Genomic DNA, 19364 nt, shown 5'->3' with positions numbered 1-19364 from the left:
TTATGACTTGAAGAGTCTTTAAGCAATCCTCTTTTCATAGGCACAGCCTGTTTCTTTGTGAAAAAGAACAGTAGAATGGTTTCTCAAGAAAGGAGTCAATGAAAGATAAAAGAAAATAAATTCAAAGTGATTGTCCTCTTCTGTAAACTGTTAAAAGAATCTTAAAAGTGGGATCAAAAAGCTGTTATTTTCAAAGCATAACTGTCTCTAAAAATGTACTTTTGCTTGTAGCAAATATCCACCCATTTAAAGCTTAACCGACAAAAATTTGATTTAAAGTTATTGATAATTTAGATTGGGCCAAAATGTTGGCTTTTATCAAAAACTATGCTAAATTCCCCTGACAAAGCTAAACAGAATGGTGGGGTGTGTTATAAAATGTATTTATTTTTTACTAGTTTGGGAGAAATAACCCTTTCTTTTCCTAATGCAATAGACGCAACCCATCTTCTTCAATGTAAGAAACGAACTATTTTGTAAGTTGTAGAAAAAACTTACAAAATAAGGAATTAAATTCAAAGCAAAACCAGTATGAATAAATGTTACACTCACTTCATATTCCCAAGATGAACACATACAGAAGAAAGGCAGAAAGGGAGAAGAAGAGCATATATCTGGGAACCAAACTTCTGATTTAGTCTGAGCTAAGGAGAAGTGTTGAGGGCACTGCACATATTAGCCCTCCCATATGTAGCAGCAAGAGACACAATCTCTGACTCTGAAAAATCCCCATTCTATCATGCTTGATGATATTAACTACACAGAAACCAACTGTACATTGTATTTTTTTAAAGTATACTGTTTCAAATGACAGGTTTGGAAATAAAAATGTAGAAATCTGAAAAAAAAATGCATTGCTGGCTTCATAGTAACAACTGACATTGTCAGAAGATCCCAAAGTGTTTCATCAGCTATATATAGAGACAACTTACTCTGCCCCTGAAATTCAGCCATGGATGAAGTGTAGCAAGAAGCATTTATAGGACAGACAAATACTACCAAAGCATAGCTTGGGCTTCAGGAGTATGGACAAAATGCTGACTGCACTGAGATCACTGGCTTTTGCCAACCCTTTGTGTGGAAAAAAAATCACGGGGCTGAGGCATGGGATGATCCATACCAGCTTAACATGCCCTGTGTGACCTTGAGCAAGTCAATTCAGATAAAATTTTCCCCAAAAGCTAAGTGTTGGCCTATCACACTACTCTCACTGAGAGAAACAGAAACAAGCTTCTTGTGCTGCACTCTCACACCTCTAAAATAGTGTCAGCAATACTGCCTTTGGTCCTTAATGTCCACCTAGAACACAAGTTCCCTGGAGTAGAGGCCTTTTCTGTCTAAAAGCCCTGAGGAGCCTACAGAACAACTATGTTTACAGCATGCTTTACCTACCATACAGCCTTCACCTCCCTGTTTGTCTCTTGTATCTGCGTGTAGCCTGCACACAAAAATGCCTAGCACTATGCTAGGCTTGCTCAGGCATTCAGGGTCCTTTATATTCTGGAAGGGATGTTCCTACTGTTTGTAGAGCCACACTTGCTGCCTTGCAGCCTGCACAGCAGATGGTCGTGATTTTCAGAGAGGCTTCAAGGCAGATAGTAGTAGGAAACATTCAACATCTGGCCTCTGCCACAGTATCACTAGGCAGTACTGTGCTACATAGTCAAAAACTGCAATGTGAGTGCTGAAAGACGTAATATAGCAGAGGACAAACCCTCTAGTGACGGCGACTGCCAGGCAGCACTATACAAGAGCATACCTTTCATGAATAAGAAGAGCTCTCAGACCTCACATTCTGACATATTTCTACTAAATATTTCAGTATAAACCATTATCCTTTCAGCTAGCCTCTTGAGGGTGCTTTTTGTGTTTAATGGTTCTTGCCTCAGTAGATGCAACTCACAGAGAGAGATTAGATCACTAAGTAAACTAAATAATATCAGAAGCTTCAACAAATGCTTTGCACGGATTAGAAATGTAACATCAAAGTTAAAACTGGGAAATGCGTATGGTAATTCACATACAACACTGCAGCTGGACCGTTAGCACTCTGAAGTTGTAGAGCAATATGCACAGTTACGACATAATACACACAGTAACAGGTGGGGAAACTACAAATAGTGCTGGCCTAAGATCGGAAAAAATGGGGAGGCAGGTCCAGGATTTTAAAAGTGGTTCAGTGTTGAGAATGCAAGGGGCAGGAGTAGGGGTATAGCATGGCCTGTTACAAACCTCCTGAAGAAACCTTCACACCACCATGTGCTTCTAGAATCCTGGCTGTGTTCCTGTTTTATGTTGGCTTAGCCTTATCACACAAAGATACTAACCAAGGAAGAAAGTGTGCAATCAGGGCAATGTGAAAGCCTTCAACTGGCTATAGAATTTGTACTTCATGAATAGAACCAGCTAAAAAAAATCACTTCATGAGCCAGCCTCTTACCCATAACTGATTTACCTGAGACTATTTGTCTAAAAAAGCACAACATTATTGAGCAATAGTTTTGGCCACAGTGACAAGACAGAACAGAGATGTATGTGAGGAATGCACAGACAACATGCCTTTATTTATGTAGAAACAAACATCAGTAGCTAAGTCAGAGTTTCCAGACAATAATCATCTAAGGGGCACAGAGGAGACCTGGCAGGTTTTAAATCACTGAGGTATGAGGTAGAGATTACGAGCACAGGATGTGGGCACTGGATATCAGACACTGCTGTGTTCTACGCTCAGCATTTGTATGGATTGACTGAATGACCTTAGACAAGTTGCAGTCTCAATGCCCTCGTTTCTCTTTCCAGATACACTGGTGTAATTTCACTAACATTAATGAAATTAAGGTTACACATTCAAGAAGGAAAGCTGGTTGAACAAATTGCCAGTCTATAACAATGAATACTAGCTATGACTTATTATTCATTCCACAGGAGCGATAAAAAGATTAGTAAAAGGGGCAATTCATCTCTAAGGCAGCATTAGGTGCAACCTGAATTACTGCCAAACAAGGATAACATGTTCTTTTTGCAGCACGTATAGTGCAAGTTTTCTTTTTCCAGAACTGTTGTCCTTTCATCCTGTCCCATAAAGCTTTATGCTGACACTCAGCTGTATTAAGAATCAGCACTGAGAAAATGAGCAATGTTCCTGCCATGCCTGACATGAAAGCAGCAAGGCCTGAATTTTCCAATTCCTGTTCTGAAGACAACTGCTCCCTGTCCAACTATGATCTCTCTCACTGACTTCAGCCACATTCTCACCTCAGGAGCAACGGTATCAGTTTTGCACAACATGCTTTCCAGTACGAGACCAGTTGCTCTTATTTACCAGCAATAACCTACTCATGGTGAAGGCTCTTGTTAGATTCTCAATCCCTCTGAATGTGGACAAAACTTTTGTTTCTTAACTGGCTCACGTCTCTCCCTGCATAAGTCCTGTCTAGCATAAGCAAAGGAGGAGAAGAGAGTATTTGTGTGTTTCTTCACTTTGAAACCAGTTTGTCTACAAACATGTAGGCATTTAGGGAAAAGACAGATTTCATAGTACCAGCATTCATTATCCTAAAACTACTCACTGAATGGGGAAACGGAACTATGAACGGTTTAGAGCATGTGCCTCAGTTTTCTTTTTGCAGGCCAGGAATAATACTAATGCTATGAAGTATAAAGAAGTATGTGAAAATCAAATATCCAATAGATGTCGAATACTTGAAGTACAAACACTGTGATGACCAGAGCTGAAAATCATAAATTATGTATTTAGGAACATGCTTCAACTGTGTGCAACAGACCTTCATTGAGTAAAAAAGAGAAATCATGATGCTGTAGAGCACTGCTTATGCAATATTCTGAACAAAGGAGGATTTCTGGAAAGGAAGTAGTTTGTGGCTATGCAATCAAGGTCTGCATTGTGACACAGCCGAATTAAGATCACTTGGAAAACTTAACTGGCATAGTCTACCAATCATTGACTTGTGATCTTGATGTTCTTTTAAGATATACACTCTACAACTAAATACACTACAAATTAAGTAATTAAAAATGAGCTCTGAATTGAAAAACATTTCATAAAAAACATTAAGGAAAGCATTAAAGGTTTTCAGTGCAGCCTTATAGTTACATAACCACTACAGCTTCTGCTCAAGATAGATGATCATGTTTTGCATCTCAGATGTCTGTTGTAGTTCACACAAAAGAGTCTTTAAATGTGTTACAATGACACAGACAACGCACATCTTAAAGATTAAATGAGTCATAAATTGTTTACACTGGTTTTGTTCCCCCTCTACAGACTAAAACAAGGCACATACATTACCATACTGTTAAAAATCAGATGGCATTGCAAACTATAGGGATGCTGCTACAAGTAAAGCAAGAAAGATTTTGAAGCATAACCTCTCCCATGCGGTGTTTGAGAGCATTGCAGCAGGAACTGTTTTATCCCTGACCACCAGGCTTATTTAAAAGAGATGTATCAGCATCGGCGGCAGAATCACCTGATTCTTAGCACCACACACTCCCCTTCACCACATGTTCAAGACCAGGCTGCCTTCCTACCCACTATACTAAGTGCTTGACTATACTGTCAAGCCTTCTGCAGAAATAGCACCCTCCTCTCAGTGTGTCCAAGGAGTTGCCTCTGATGTCACTGGGCCTCTAAGTCTCTCTAGGGAGTTTCTCCGCGGAGAACTCTCTTAAGTCACTGCCATACACAGTGTACGCAGAATGACAATGTAAGAAATGCATCAGAGAAAACATTGACATATACTTTTGTCAGTAGGAGTTATTAGCTGTTATAAAGAACATTTCCAGTTGTCAAGATTATTTTATGAAAGGCGGCACAGAGTCTTTACACCACCTGGAAACAGCAGGGCCACTACCTTGACTTCAAAAACGTGGCACCTGTAGTAAATCAGCAAATCTGGAGATCTAGGCTTACTACCGGTAAAACTCAGTTGCGTGCCCTCACCATCTAAATCAAACACAGTATTTCTTCTAATAACAGGGGGTTTTCCCAAGCATTCCAAAGATGCATAGCTGCATAAACAGCACCCAATGCACAATGAAAGCAAATACAAAAGCCAAACATTTTTTAAAATGGCACTGAAATGCAGAGAAAAATTGGGGAGAACTTTTGTAGTTGCAGGTACTTAGTATAATTCAGTATCACAGCAATGCACTCTCTAATACTTTCAAACTACTATAGTATTAATATCCCTCCTATATATACACATATGTTAAAAAATGTTCAGTTGTTCCCAGTGTTCCCAGTGGGCATTACATGAACACGTAACTCATTCCTACACAAAAAATATATAAAATAAATAAACTTTAGAAAGTGGATAAATAAAAATATGTAACTGAATATAATGGAACAGCAAAACTGGCAGATAAATATTCTCCTCTCTGCTACTGAACATGGATCATACTGTTTTCAGGCATTATCATGTAAAGTTGTGAGCTCGTTCTAGTTCAAACCACATATTCACCAGGTATGGATAAGGCCCATGGACTGGCAGTGGCTGGGGCAAATGAAGAAATGAAAGCAGCACTGGCTTCGATGGCCAGCCTGGGAAAAGGCTGAACTCTCTATTTCGTGCATCCAGATAGGAATGACACTTTCTCCTTCAGGGAAAGAGCTGTGGTTCATCTCAGCATTTCAAAACACCCCAACAAATGGCTAGCTGACAAGCAAATAGAGGTTCCAACAGCTGCAGATCAGGAATGGATAGTTGCACCATATGAGATCTACTGCTATTCCAATGCCTGTCAGTTGTTTGAATAACCAGCAATTGAAGGAGACGATAGCAAGACAGTATACTGCAGTAAGAAATGTATCTGTGTTAAGTCTATTCCTTATTGATCCCTTTTTCCTTCTCCCCATCCTTCATTTTGTTGTCTCTTTTACTGTTTACAGCCCTGCTGTGAAAGATGAGACATGTCTAGTACACAACACTCTCCTTATTGCTTATTACATTCAAGTCCCTAATGGCCACATTGCTATGCTCTGATTACAAAGTTCTCCCAATGTATGAAACACTGTGACCCACACCTACCACACAGTAGATCTATGACACCTACTCTCCCAGTGGATTGTCTGGCACAGGTATCTTTTCACAATAATAAACAGCTAACATACGCACATAGTATCATATTTCCCAGACTAATAAATATCAAGTCATGAAAAAAGGACTATCACAGTCACAGCAGATATGAGAGACATCTTCCTATTTTTCATTGCAACAATTGTGCAGTCATTAAAATTCAACTTTCTAGTTGAGTTTTCAAACAATAAACAAAAAAATCACAATTCATCAAGTTGCTCAGTACTGAAAGGAATGCCTTTTCTTCCATTTTTCACCATCCCCGTTTGTCTTCCTTACACTCTGTGATGCTTTTGGGACAAACTAGACCTACCTCAAGTGGATACAAAGCCAATGCTTCCTCTGCATGTGCCTAGCTGAAGCTAGTTTGTTTATTTGGGGTTTATTTCTCCTTATCCAGAATATACATTTAAAAGCTTCCCTTACAACAAATTTCATGCAAAAGCACTCAGTTTATATTACCACATCAGAAAGCCTTTAATACAGTAAAATCCCCAAAATAGCTTCCCATCACCCCATCCAGAGGGCTTCTATTTATTATTAGATCTGGAATGCAGCTACACATGAGAATTTATAGCTGGGGGAAGCTGCAGTAGATTTTCCAAGAAAAGCCAGGGAAATGTGATACTGCCTGCCACAGTGGTCAGTAAGTCGATGATGTGCTTGATACACTGCCTAGCAAGGGCTTCTTCCAGCCCTTCAGCTCAGCTGAAAATTTATACGCCTTTCAGTCCTGTTCCAGCAATGAGAACTGCAACTCTCTGTAACCATCATCAAATCGTGCTTGTTTGTGCCCCCAGTTACATCAGCTGCACGTTCATACAACTTCACTGACCTCATCAGAATTACTCCTGAGTTTCATTATGTGAGCACAAAAAGATCAAGCCTTTAGGGGAGGAAGTGTAGGTAGGGAAAACAAATCTTAACTCTCTCGTTTTACGTATTTGCACTGCTGCGTGATAAAATGGCTCCAATCTCATTGCTTCTAACAGAAGCTTAGCCAGTGAATAATGGCCTCAAGGCCTTATCAAAGTATACACTGCAGAAGGGTATTGTCTCATCATTTCATAATGCCCAGAGGTGAAGGGTGACTGCTGCATTGGCACAGAGACCATAAAGAACTGAAAACAGAGGAAAATACATTATTGCAGCCTTAAGTTACATTATGAAGCACTCCTCTTCCTGATAATTACAGTAACTCTATAAATTCAGAGACCCCAGATGTAATCTTATGAATTATAAAGTTCCAACAGGGAACAGATATTTACACAAATTGTGAACAAAGGACGCAGATTAGCTCAGAGTAGCAGATTTAACTGCACAGCCTGCAAAACTACAAATCTTTGGCATGCCTCCTACAACCAACAGCAAAACAAAATATACCCTTTGACAATAAGATTACCTTGACTTAAAAAACGTGAAGCCATTGCTCCAGAATACAGATTGGTTTACAGGTCAGCTAGCATACATATAGCCATATTAAACACAGATACCCGTTAGCACCTATTTTTGCTTAAAAATTTAGAGAACTTGATACACTCTCAGGAAGTTATAGTCTCCTCTGCACATCCCAGAAAGATTTTAGTATAACTTCATTACGCTGCAACCAGATTACATTTTAGATGTCAGGCACTGTCACATTCCCTATTAGAAATGGCATGGGGAGATGTCAGAGAACATACCAAAATTATTAGCAAGCGATGGTGAAGCGCACAGAAGGTGGTTCTCTTCCATCTCCTTCCAAACTGTTGTAGCAATCCAAAATCATGGTGGCTCGCAGGACTTCAGAGGTGGTGCAAGAAGGAAAAAGAAGCATCATCTTAGCAAAGGAGTTAATAAGCTTTTGAGAGTACTTAAGAGCACTCTTTGTATGTAAACAATAAATTCTATAGGTAGTACTCAATTCCTTACCTTCATTTTGATCTATTGCAACTGAATGCTACTGAACACTCCTTTTCTGTATGAGAAATTATTCTCTTTTCCTCTTAAAATGAAATCCCTCCCCATCTGTTGCCTACACATGAAACCAAACCAGAAGATGCACTCTCGGAGAGCACCTAATGGGAATTTGGTGTATAGGGCATAACAAGATCTAGACTGCATAAAACCTCTGACACACCATGCCATGAGGGTTCCTCAGCACCCCTCCATTCTACAGATTTCCTCCTACTGGGTTGCATTACTTCCCAATTAATAGATATAATCCTTTATATGCACAGCTGGTGAGGTGACTTGGAAGGAAAGGAATATAACGACTAGATCATTCTCGATATAAAGACATCAATTATATTTGCCTCAGCAGTAGCACAAATATACCCTGATGTAAAGAACATTAAAAATTTAATAATGTTTGCACTTCTCAGTCAAATCTGTTCAAACACCAATGCTTACAAGTGAACAGGCTTGCAGAAAACACTTGAAACAGATCTTTTTTCTACATAAAAATTAGCATTTTTTTTAACAATCTAATTGGTCAAATGCAGTTTAATAGCAGCCATCAGGAGAGGTGATCTCTGCTTTGAGACTTCCACCCGTACAGACAAGCTATGTGAAGATGCAGGCACTGAGAAGCTGAGGGGACTAGTTGAAAGTGGCTTGGATTTAAGTTCAGAAAAGCACCTCCTTGTAGTCCAGCATGGAGCAAATCTCTGTGACATTCAGCTTCACCACTGCAGAACTACAGTGCAAACTAAGCATATTTCTTAATAGACTTTCTGGTTTTGTATTTTTCCCAGGAAACAGGTTTTTAGAGTTAAATCAAGAACAAATATTTTTCCTTCTGCAGAAGGTGTCTCTGTTCCTCCAATTACCCTCCAAAGGGAATCACAGCTTTACTCTGAAACCAAATAAGGAGGGAACAGAAAGCACAAAGGTATAAAACTCTTGTCTTGCAGCTCTCCATGGGAAAGAATAGAGCGGGGTAGGAGTACCGGAAAACCTGAACACATTTTAGCATTTAGAACTTCCAGTTTATCTTTCTGGCTAGAGTATCCAAATAATGAACCATGTTGCTAAAAAATGACTAGTTTTCTGGTTTAGAAACAGCTTTCTGTCCTTTGCAAAATCTGCATATTTAAATGTTTGGTATTTTTAGACACAGAAATATGCATATTTATGCAGATTTAAACTATGCTAAAAATAAGGTCACATGAAGGCTTCATAAAAGAACAAGATGTGCAGAAGCCACAGGGAATGTGGAAAAGTGGGTAAAACCCATCCCAGGGAGCGCGAGCGACCAGGAGCGCGGCGAACAGGGCGGGCAAACAGGGTGTGGCACGGCAGTTGGCACAGGCAGGGCGAGCGGGCAGCGAGCGGGATGGTGAGCACTCGCCTCAGGACCAGGGCCCGCTCTGGGAGCTCTGCCCCGGCGGTGGCCAGCGTAGGCACCCAGACAGAGCCGATGAGAGGGGAGGCTGCGGCGCAGACCTCGGAGTGTAGGAAGTGCCTCGACTGGTCTCGTGAGGCGGGGGTGCGCGATGGACAGGGCTGCACTCGGTGCGCTCTGGTGGAGGTCCTCCTGCAGCAGGTGGCTGAGCTCCGGGAGGCTGTTGGAGAGCTAAAAGATGCCAGGGAAGCTGGGAGGAAGCTGGGCTGCTTGCTCCAGGCTCAAACTGCGCAGGGGCTGCAAACGTCCAGCATTGCTCGTATAGGAAAGAAGGAGGGCAGCAACCCAGGAAGCTGGGAATTAGTCACGGGAAAAACGAACAAAAAAAGGAGGAAGAGGACAATTAACGACAAGGAGCTTCCTCCTAAATCTGATGTCCCCACCCAGAACCGCTTCGCGGTTCTGCAGGAGGCTAATGAGAAAGCACCCACCACACCTAATGAGCACCCTGCTGATGCACCAGTAAAGAGGATCACTACTGGTGCCTCCAGGAAAAAGAGGAGGGTCATAGTAGTAGGGGACTCTACTTTGAAAGGCACAGAGGCGCTCATCTGCCGGCCTGATCCAGTCTCGAGGGAGGTGTGTTGCCTGCCGGGGGCTCGGATCAGGGATGTTGCTGAGAGGCTGCCTGCTCTAGTAAGTCCTGCTGACTATTACCCCCTTCTAGTCGTCCATGTGGGTGCTAGAGATATAGACAGCAGTTGCCTGGAGGACATTAAGAAGGACTACAGAGCCCTGGGAGAGGTGGTTAAGGGCTCTGGAGCTCAGATAGTTTTTTCATCGATTCTCCAGGGCAAAGGGGAGGACCTTAAAAAAGCTAGGCGTGTCTGGCAGGTTAATAAATGGTTAGAAAGCTGGTGCCATAGTCAGGGGTTTGGCTATTTAGAACATGGGGCTCCATTTGGGAGGCCAGATCTACTGGAGGCTGGTGGAGCTGGTCTGACAAAGAAGGGGAAGAGCTGTTTTGGTAGGAGGCTTGCCAGGCTGGTCAGGAAAGCTTTAAACTAGATGTGTTGGGGGAGGGGAGCATTGATCCATCCCAACATTCCTGGTCAGTTGCCAGCACCTGTAATAAGTGCTTGGAGAGATGTAGAGATGTTCCAGCTGTCCCAGCCATTGAGTCGGCTTCATTTGGAGCTCGGCTAAGGTGCCTCTATACAAACGCCCGTAGTATGGGGAACAAGCAAGAGGAATTAGAGATGTGTGCAAGGTTACGGGAATATGATGTCATTGGTATCACAGAAACATGGTGGGATGGCTCCTATGACTGGAATGTCGGAATGGAAGGTTACAGGCTGTTTAGAAAAGACAGGCCAGGCAGACGGGGAGGGGGCGTTGCTATCTATGTCAGTGATAGGCTAGAGAGTATGGAACTCTGTCTGGGGACGGGTGATGAGGTAACAGAGTGTTTGTGGGTCAGGATCAAAGGGAAAACAGCAACGGGGGACATTACGGTGGGGATCTGTTACAGGCCACCTGATCAAGAGGACTCTGTGGATGAAGCGCTCTACAGACAGATAGGAGCAGCCTCACGCTCGCACGCCCTGGTCCTCATGGGGGACTTCAACCATCCTGACATCTGTTGGAGGGACGGTACGGCCCGGCACAAGCAATCCAGGAGGTTCCTTAATTGTGTGGAAGACAACTTCCTCTTTCAAGCAGTAGAGGAGCCGACGAGGAGAGGTGCCATGCTGGACCTTGTGCTCACCAACAGGGAGGGACTGGTTGGAAATGTAACGCTCCAGGGCAGCCTTGGCTCTAGTGATCACGAGATGGTTGAGTTTGAGATCCTCAGGACGGTGAGAAGAGCATGCAGCAAGCTCACTGCCCTGGACTTCAAGAAAGCAGACTTTGACCTCTTCAGGAACCTCCTTAGTAAGGTTTCATGGGATACAGTCCTAGAGGGCAGGGGGGCCCAAGACTGCTGGCTGATATTCAAGGATCACCTGCTACGTGCTCAAGAGTGTTGCATCCCGACTAGAAGAAAGTGCAGCAGGAGGGCCAGGAGACCTCCATGGATGGACAAGGAGCTGCTGAGGAAACTTAGAGGGAAAAAAGAAGCTTATAGAAGGTGGAAGCAAGGACAGGCGGCCTGGGAAGAATACAGGAGCATTGCCCGAGAAGCTAGGGACCAGGTTAGGAAAGCTAAGGCCCAGCTAGAATTAAGTTTGGCAAGGGATGTAAAAGATAACAGGAAAGGATTCTATAGATACGTAGCAAATAAAAGACAGACTAGGGACAATGTAGGCCCTCTCCAGAAGCTATCAGGAGAACTGGCTACCATGGATTTGGAGAAGGCTGAGGTTCTTAATGACTTCTTTGCCTCAGTCTTCACCAGCAAATGCTCTGACCACACCACGAAAGTCTTGGAAAGCAAATGCAGGGACTGTGAGAACGAAGACCTTAGGCCCACTGTAGGAGAGGATCAGGTTCGAGACCATCTTAAGAACCTGAACGTGCACAAGTCCATGGGACCTGATGAAATCCATCCACGGGTCCTGAAGGAGCTGGCGAATGAAGTTGCTAAGCCACTGTCCATCATATTCGAAAAATCCTGGCAGTCAGGTGAAGTTCCCAATGACTGGAAGAAGGGTAATATAACCCCCATTTTCAAGAAGGGGAAGGTGGAAGACCCGGGGAACTACAGACCAGTCAGTCTCACCTCTGTGCCTGGCAAAATCTTGGAACAGTTTCTCCTGGAAAACATGCTAAGGCACATGAAAAACAATGAGGTGGTTGGTGACAGCCAACATGGCTTCACTAAGGGGAAATCCTGCCTGACCAATTTGGTGGCCTTCTATGATGGAGCCACGGAACTGATGGACAGCGGCAGAGCAGTCGATGTCATCTACCTGGACTTGTGCAAAGCTTTCGACACTGTCCCACATGACATCCTTGTCTCTAAATTGGAGAGACATCAATTTGATAGATGGACCACTCGGTGGATAAAAAACTGGCTCGATGGCCGCACGCAAAGAGTTGTGGTAAATGGCTCGATGTCCAGTTGGAAACCTGTAACGAGTGGTGTCCCTCAGGGATCGGTGTTGGGACCGGTCCTGTTCAACATCTTTGTCGGTGACATGGACAGTGGGATTGAGTGCGCCCTCAGCAAGTTTGCCGATGACACCAAGCTGTGTGGTTCGGTTGATACGCTGGAGGGAAGGGATGCCATCCAGAGGGACCTTGACACGCTTGTGAGGTGGGCCAATGCCAACCTTATGAAGTTTAACCAAGCCAAGTGCAAGGTCCTACACCTGGGTCGGGGCAACCCCAGGCACTGCTACAGGCTGGGCAGAGAAGAGATTCAGAGCAGCCCTGCAGAAAAGGACTTGGGGGTGTTGGTTGACGAAAAGCTTAACATGAGCCGGCAGTGTGCACTTGCAGCCCAGAAAGCCAACCGTATCCTGGGCTGCATCAAAAGAAGCGTGACCAGCAGGTCGAAGGAGGTGATCCTGCCCCTCTACTCTGCTCTTGTGAGACCCCACTTGGAGTACTGTGTACAGTTCTGGTGTCCTCAACATAAAAAGGACATGGAGCTGTTGGAGCGAGTCCAGAGGAGGGCCACGAGGATGATAAGAGGGCTGGAGCACCTCCCATATGAAGACAGGCTGAGGAAGTTGGGGCTGTTCAGCCTGGAGAAGAGAAGGCTGCGTGGTGACCTCATAGCAGCCTTCCAGTATCTGAAGGGGGTCTACAAGGATGCTGGGGAGGGACTCTTCCTTAGGGACTGTAGTGGTAGGACAAGGGGTAATGGGTTCAAACTTAAACAGAGGAAGTTTAGATTAGATATAAGGAAGAAGTTCTTTACAGTGAGGGTGGTGAAGCACTGGAATGGGTTGCCCAGGGAGGTTGTGGATGCTTCATCCCTGGCAGTGTTCAAGGCCAGGTTGGACAGAGCCTTGAGCCACATGGTTTAGGGCAAGGTGTCCCTGCCCATGGCAGGGGGGTTGGAACTAGATGATCTTAAGGTCCTTTCCAACCCTTACGATTCTATGATTCTATGATTCTAAGTGCAATAAACTGGTCTCTGAGTTTGCACCGCCCCTACCCAGCTCATTCGCTAGATGATCAGAATCTCAGTGTTAGAACAATCAGAAAAACTATAGTAGTCAATCAGTAGCATCCTTCAAATATCTTAACGCTGTCATAACTGCAGTGGTAACAACCCTTAACAGGTCAGCAGTTGCTGTCATTACATCCAGGTAACACTATGTCAGAAGTAAGACGATATGTAGTTAGTACGTGCTCTCTGACAAGGCACCAGCAAATACAATTAGGCACAAAGTCAGACATGCAGCTTCATTTCCTCCCTTTGATCCCACTCCTACACAGGTTTAACTTAATGCAAGCAAAGAGTCTTGTTGAAATCAGTGGATACTCCTAATGGGTAGAGTTAACCATTTAAACAATCCTCTGCAACCCTAAATGTTTATCAGCTTTTTTGTATTTCTACTGTATGCTGAATGATTGCCAATAAAGGCAGCTTTACTATGCGAACATTATTCCTTATTTCTGCCATAGCTATATGGCTTCTCAACAATATATGGAAATAACTTTACAGATCGGTTGTTGGAATGGTTATAATTGGCATCACTTTATCCATTGGCTGACATCAACTGAAGTCAGTTTTGTTTCTGTTTTTTTTCAGGCTTCTCCTGGTTTGTCACAAGCCATAGAGTCATAGAACCACAGGATCAGCTAGGTTGAAAAAGACCCTTAAGATCATCAAGGCCAACCGTTACCCCAGCACTGCCAAGGCCACCACTAAACCACGTCAGTAAGGGCCTCATCTACACGGTTTTTGAATGCTTCTAGGAACAGTGATGATCTAGTTCCAACCCCCATGGGTAGAGGGACCTTCCGCAGACCAGGTTGCTCAAAGCCCTGTCCAACCATGGGTTTTAATATTAGGAATTTCTTTTTAACCTGAAGGTAACCAAACCTGGGATGAGAGGCCGAGGGAAGCTGTAGAATTTGTCTTTGGAGATACTCCAAATGCAACTGAACAAAACTCTCAGCAACTTGCTCTAAGCTGGCCCTGCTCCAGGACTACATCAGTTGACTTTCAGAGGACTCTTCTAAGCTACAGAGCTATGGTTCTGCAACTGGGATCTAGCCTATACACACTGCTAACAGGAGTCCCGCACTTCCCGGACAGTACCGCCTCACTCCAGACACGGAAAAATCCTAAGGTGGAACATCAGCAGTTGCGCACGCCCTTACTACTGACACGTAAACCCCGTCTAGAGGGACCCATGCGCAGCCCGGGCAGGTGCCTTGCTGGGCTCAGCACACGGCCAGCAGCACGCCTCGCCACAGGCACTGCGGCTTCTTCAAGCACCCGCCGGCCAGCGCTGCGGGCCGCCGCCCCCCAGCCTTGGGCCCGGGCTGCTCCCCCGGCACGGGCAGAGCTGGGCCTCGCTCCACCCGAGCGCTACGCTCTGAAGTACCCGCCCAGGTGCGCGAAGCCTGCCTCGGCAGCCTCAGAGACCGCCGCCTGCAAACAACCCACCCCACCCCGCCCCGCCCCGCCCCGCCCCGGCGGCGCATGCTCGGCGGCGCTCCCGGCCGCGGGCCCGGGCGCTCGGCTCTCTGCCGGGCCTGAGCGGGAGCTTCCCGTTCCGCTTCCGGGTTAGCGGCGTGCGCTGGACACGTGGGGCCCGGCGTGGAGTGGTGCGGTGTGGTGCGGAGCCAGGTCGGTGTTGAGGACCGGGATCGGGATCAGGACCGGGATCAGGGGCCCTGCCACCGCCGGCCGCTGTCCCGCTTCTTCCCGGCGTGGCTGGGCCCGGCCCATCCCCGCCTGTGCGCGCCGCCGAGGGGCAGCGGGGCCCGCACCGGGAGCGGGGGGCAGGCGGCGTGTGTCCGTGCAGCTGCGTTACCGGCGGGCCCGCTCTGGTTCTGTTTCGTTAGGTTTCGTTGGAGTCCGCTCTCCCGGGCACACGGAGGCATGACGTCCCTCGCGGAGCAGCTGAAGCGGCTGGCGCTTCCCCAGAGCGATCCCAGCCTCCTCAACCGCAGCGAAGTAGCGTCGCTGCTGTTCAGTAGCAAGGAAGCCGCTACCATTGACAGGGACACGTTCTTTGCAATGGGTGAGTTGGGCTGTGTAGATGCCATGACTTGAAAAATCACCTACCCAAAAAAGGTAAATGGGAAAGTCAAACCCGTGTTCAGAAGCAGCTGGAAGGGTAATTCAGAAGCTACAGGCTAGTCAGCATCACTCCAGTCTTTGGGGAAATCATGGAGCAGGTCCTCTTGGAGCACATTTCTGGGCATGTAAGGAGTCAGGGGCCCCAAGGTGGGTGAGAGCTGGAGGATTAGCCGTATAAGGGGATACTGGTGGGAGGAACATCTCTGGTCTCATTCAGTCTGGAGAAGTGAGGAAGAGAAGGCTTTGAGGGGTCTAAGAGCAGCCTGGTGATACCTGTGAGGAGAGCTCGAGAAGGTGGATCAGACCATCCAGAGGAGGACATGGTTGGAGGATAGGATGTAAGTTGAAACAATAGAGGTTCAAACTGAATATAAGAGAAGCATTTTCACTTTGAGTACAGTCAAACAGTTGAGCAGGTTGCCCAGGGACGTTGTGCTTTCTGTCCTTTTGAAGGCCCCAACTAGATAATGCCTTGAGGAACTTGGTGTGATTTCAAGGGTAACCCCTTGCTTTGAGTGGGGCCTTGGACTGGAGGTCTCCCAAAGTCCCTTCCGACCTGAATTCTCCAATTTCATGAAAACATGCCAAGATGTCCTGCTGTTTGGTAACATTATGGCCACAAATAATGCGAAGCAGCAGAAGAGATTTAAAAAATTCAAACCTTTTGTGCTTATCTCTTTATTTTTATATAGAACTTTACCCAGGAATAGGATGCTTCTTGAATAAGAAAGCTGTTTTCTAAAAGCATGAAGATTGATACCGTAAATCGATTTTAAGTAACGAGATTGTAGATATATGTGTCTTTGATGCAACGCAGAGCATTTTTTGGTTTCTTCAATAGTTACTATAGAACTACTGCATATAATAATTTTTTCCCCCCATATTTCAGCCAGCTGCCTGGTTTCTTTCTTTCAGCTGAAGTTGCCTGCTTTGGGATTAGCCATTAGTATTTACAGGGTTGTGTCTGGTTGAGTTTGAGGATAGAGGTTTTATGGTCTATGATCCAATATTATGCCTCTAATCCAGTTTGACCACCCCAGTGTATAAAAAGAAAATAAAATCCATATGTTGGCTGGAAGTTTCCTATGTTCCAGCTTGCATCTGTTGCTTCCCGTCCTTCTGTTGTGCATCTCTGAGGAGAGTCTGGCTCCATCTTCTAGAAAACCTACACTATATCCCATTAAGTAGTTAGACAGCAGGAGGATTTCATTTTGATTCTGTCTTCTCCAGGCTGAACAAACCCAGTTCCTTCTTTCCTTCTATGTTATTTTCCATTCTCCTGGCCACCTTCATGTTCCTCTGCTGGACTCACACCTATATGGCAATGTTTTTCTTCTACTGACAAGCTGAGAATTGTACATAGTACTTACTCCAGATGCAGTCTCACAACTGAAGGGCACAGTTCACCTTCCTCAGCCTGCTGGCTACTTGTTAGTGTTCTTTTTCTTTGTCAGCTAAATACTTTAAGTGTAGCAAAAGTTTTGGTTAGACCTGTTTACTATTTGATTTTGTTTTCTTAGTGACTGTGACATATACCAGCGTAGCAAAGAAGCTGGGTATGGCAGTGAGGAGGTAAGTGGATAGGACTGGTAAACAAAACTGTTGCATTTTAAGTATTCTTCCATTTTTTTCCACAGGATGCACTGGCTTAGAAGAACTGATTGGGATTGATCCTTCATTTGAAGTGTTCCAGTCCAGTTTGTTTAGTTCCACGTCCAAAGGCCTGGAACGCAGTGTTCAGTCTAAAGCAGTAAATCAGCAGCTCAATAAGAATATTTCATTGTTCCTGATTCACCTGTCCCCTTATTTTATGCTTAAGCCAGCCCAGAAGTGCCTTGAATGGCTGATTCACAGGTAATCCACTGAATATCCTACATGTCAACAGATAAAGCTACTAGAAATGTCAGATTCTTTTCCCCAACGGGAATCATTTTAAATAATGTTACTTTACGTTTTGGGAAAAAAAACCCCAACAAAACAACAAACCAAAACCCAGGTTACAATGTTAAAAATATCCATTTAGGCTTAGTCTTTATGGGGCCAGATGTTCTTGTTTGCCAGTTAGATATTTTATTTTGATAAATTCCTGTGAAAATTTTGATCTGTCATGATATTCTATATAAAAGCAATTATTTCCTTGCCTGGCTTCCACCAAATTTGCCCAGCTCTAGCCATCTTACAGAGGACCTAGAGAGGCATTTACATAATACACTTTTAACAATGGGCTGTGTAAAATGGCTAATTTTCAATATTAAGTGTGAACCATGACAAGCATGCCCCTGTATTATAACATGAGCTAAGTGTTCTTATTTCAGTGTTACGGAGGAAGGTGTGAAGAAAAAACAAACCAATTCTTTTGTGAAGTGATGTTGTATTTATTTATATACATTTTCCTATCCAGATGCAGAAAATGTAATATTTCATGCCATGAAAGAGTGGGTGGTTCTGTTGATACAGCCTGTGAATCACAATTGTTTTCAATATATGTATTATACTGAAATTCATGCTAGATTATTGTAATGTCTGGTTTAATATTGAAATCTATGCAGCAGAAACTAAGGCAATCTTAAGTTCTATAGGGACCTAAAATTAGTGAGGAAAAAGTTGCTAGCAGTGTTTCTCTCCTGTAACACATACAGGCTAGGGGCCACCTTGGGATTCTGGACTGTAGGTGGACCATATGTCTGAGTCAGTGTGGCAGTCATCTCTCGTCTTGCTTAAAACCGTGTGTGTGTGTGTGTGTGTGTGTGTGTGTGTGTATATATATATATACACACACACACACACACACAAAACAGATATAATGTTTTGTTTGGGTTTTTTTTTCCCCTTAGATTTCACATCCATCTCTACAATCAAGATAGTTTGATTGGTTGTGTTCTGCCGTATCATGAGACTAATCTATTTGTGAGAGTTATTCAACTTTTAAATATAACAAGCCCAACTCATAAATGGCATTGGATGGATCCAATAAGGGTAAAGTATTGAACAGATGCGAACTGGGATAAACATGAGGGACTTTATTAATAATATCTTGACTCTGTTACTGGGTTTATGAACAGGTCCACCTGTTCATGTGGTTAGTTGTAGAACTGTACTGAAAGATCTGATTGCAGGGATGGAGCCTGGATGCCCACCTGTTGTTTCTCCTATCTTTCTTCAAATATAAAGTTAATTACAAAAAGCTTTGATTGTTATTACTCTTTGCTTTGGCAAAGTTAAAGTGTGCTTTTAGGGTACAAGTATTTGCTGCTACTAGGAAGATACGTCAGTTACTAAAATTGATGTTTGTTTTAATATAAATTACATGTAATACTGTGAGTTGTCTGTCTGAATGTAGATATAAAAATTCCAGAAGGGGGTGTGGATTTCCATTGCTTATTTAAATTTAAGTGATGTTAACTTACCAGTAGAATTAATTTAGAGATTATATTAATTTTTACTTTGGGTGCTTCACTTTACCTTGGAGTGTTCTGATTTTACTTTTTTCACCATGTAAAGAAACCTGGAGTCCCACTGGCGAGGGGTACTGTCATTACACACTGCTACAAAGACCTGGATTTCATGGATTTCATCTGCAGGCTGGTGGCAAAATCTGTGAAGGTTGTTCATTTATTCTAGAACATTATTTGTTTGTTGTCACTTGGTTTTCCCCATCTTTGTATAGTGTTATGCTATTTACTGATATTTTGAATTACATATCAAACAGTAAAAGGAGTAATTTATTAGT

General features: G+C 44.0%; 1 protein-coding gene across 3 annotated transcripts in view; it reads left to right on the top strand.

Moving 5' to 3' along the window:
- The first annotated feature begins 15125 nt into the window (after nucleotides 1-15125).
- Nucleotides 15126-19364, top strand: part of HEATR1 (HEAT repeat containing 1) — a 35527-nt gene continuing 31288 nt past the window's right edge. For 2 of the 3 annotated variants that reach the window (XM_030499050.1, XM_030499048.1), the window contains exons 1-5: nucleotides 15126-15178; nucleotides 15397-15575; nucleotides 17272-17488; nucleotides 18469-18610; nucleotides 19136-19237. In XM_030499050.1, coding sequence (XP_030354910.1) covers nucleotides 15434-15575; nucleotides 17272-17488; nucleotides 18469-18610; nucleotides 19136-19237 — 603 coding nt within the window. In that variant the 5' untranslated portion in view covers nucleotides 15126-15178; nucleotides 15397-15433. Of the gene's footprint in view, nucleotides 15179-15201; nucleotides 15576-17271; nucleotides 17489-18468; nucleotides 18611-19135; nucleotides 19238-19364 lie in introns of those variants that run through there. The other variant, XM_030499049.1, reaches the window with a different exon arrangement.

Source organism: Strigops habroptila, chromosome 10 (genome assembly GCF_004027225.2).
Source record: "Strigops habroptila isolate Jane chromosome 10, bStrHab1.2.pri, whole genome shotgun sequence".
Lineage (NCBI taxonomy): Eukaryota > Metazoa > Chordata > Aves > Psittaciformes > Psittacidae > Strigops > Strigops habroptila.
This window is presented reverse-complemented; position numbering and strand designations above follow the sequence as displayed.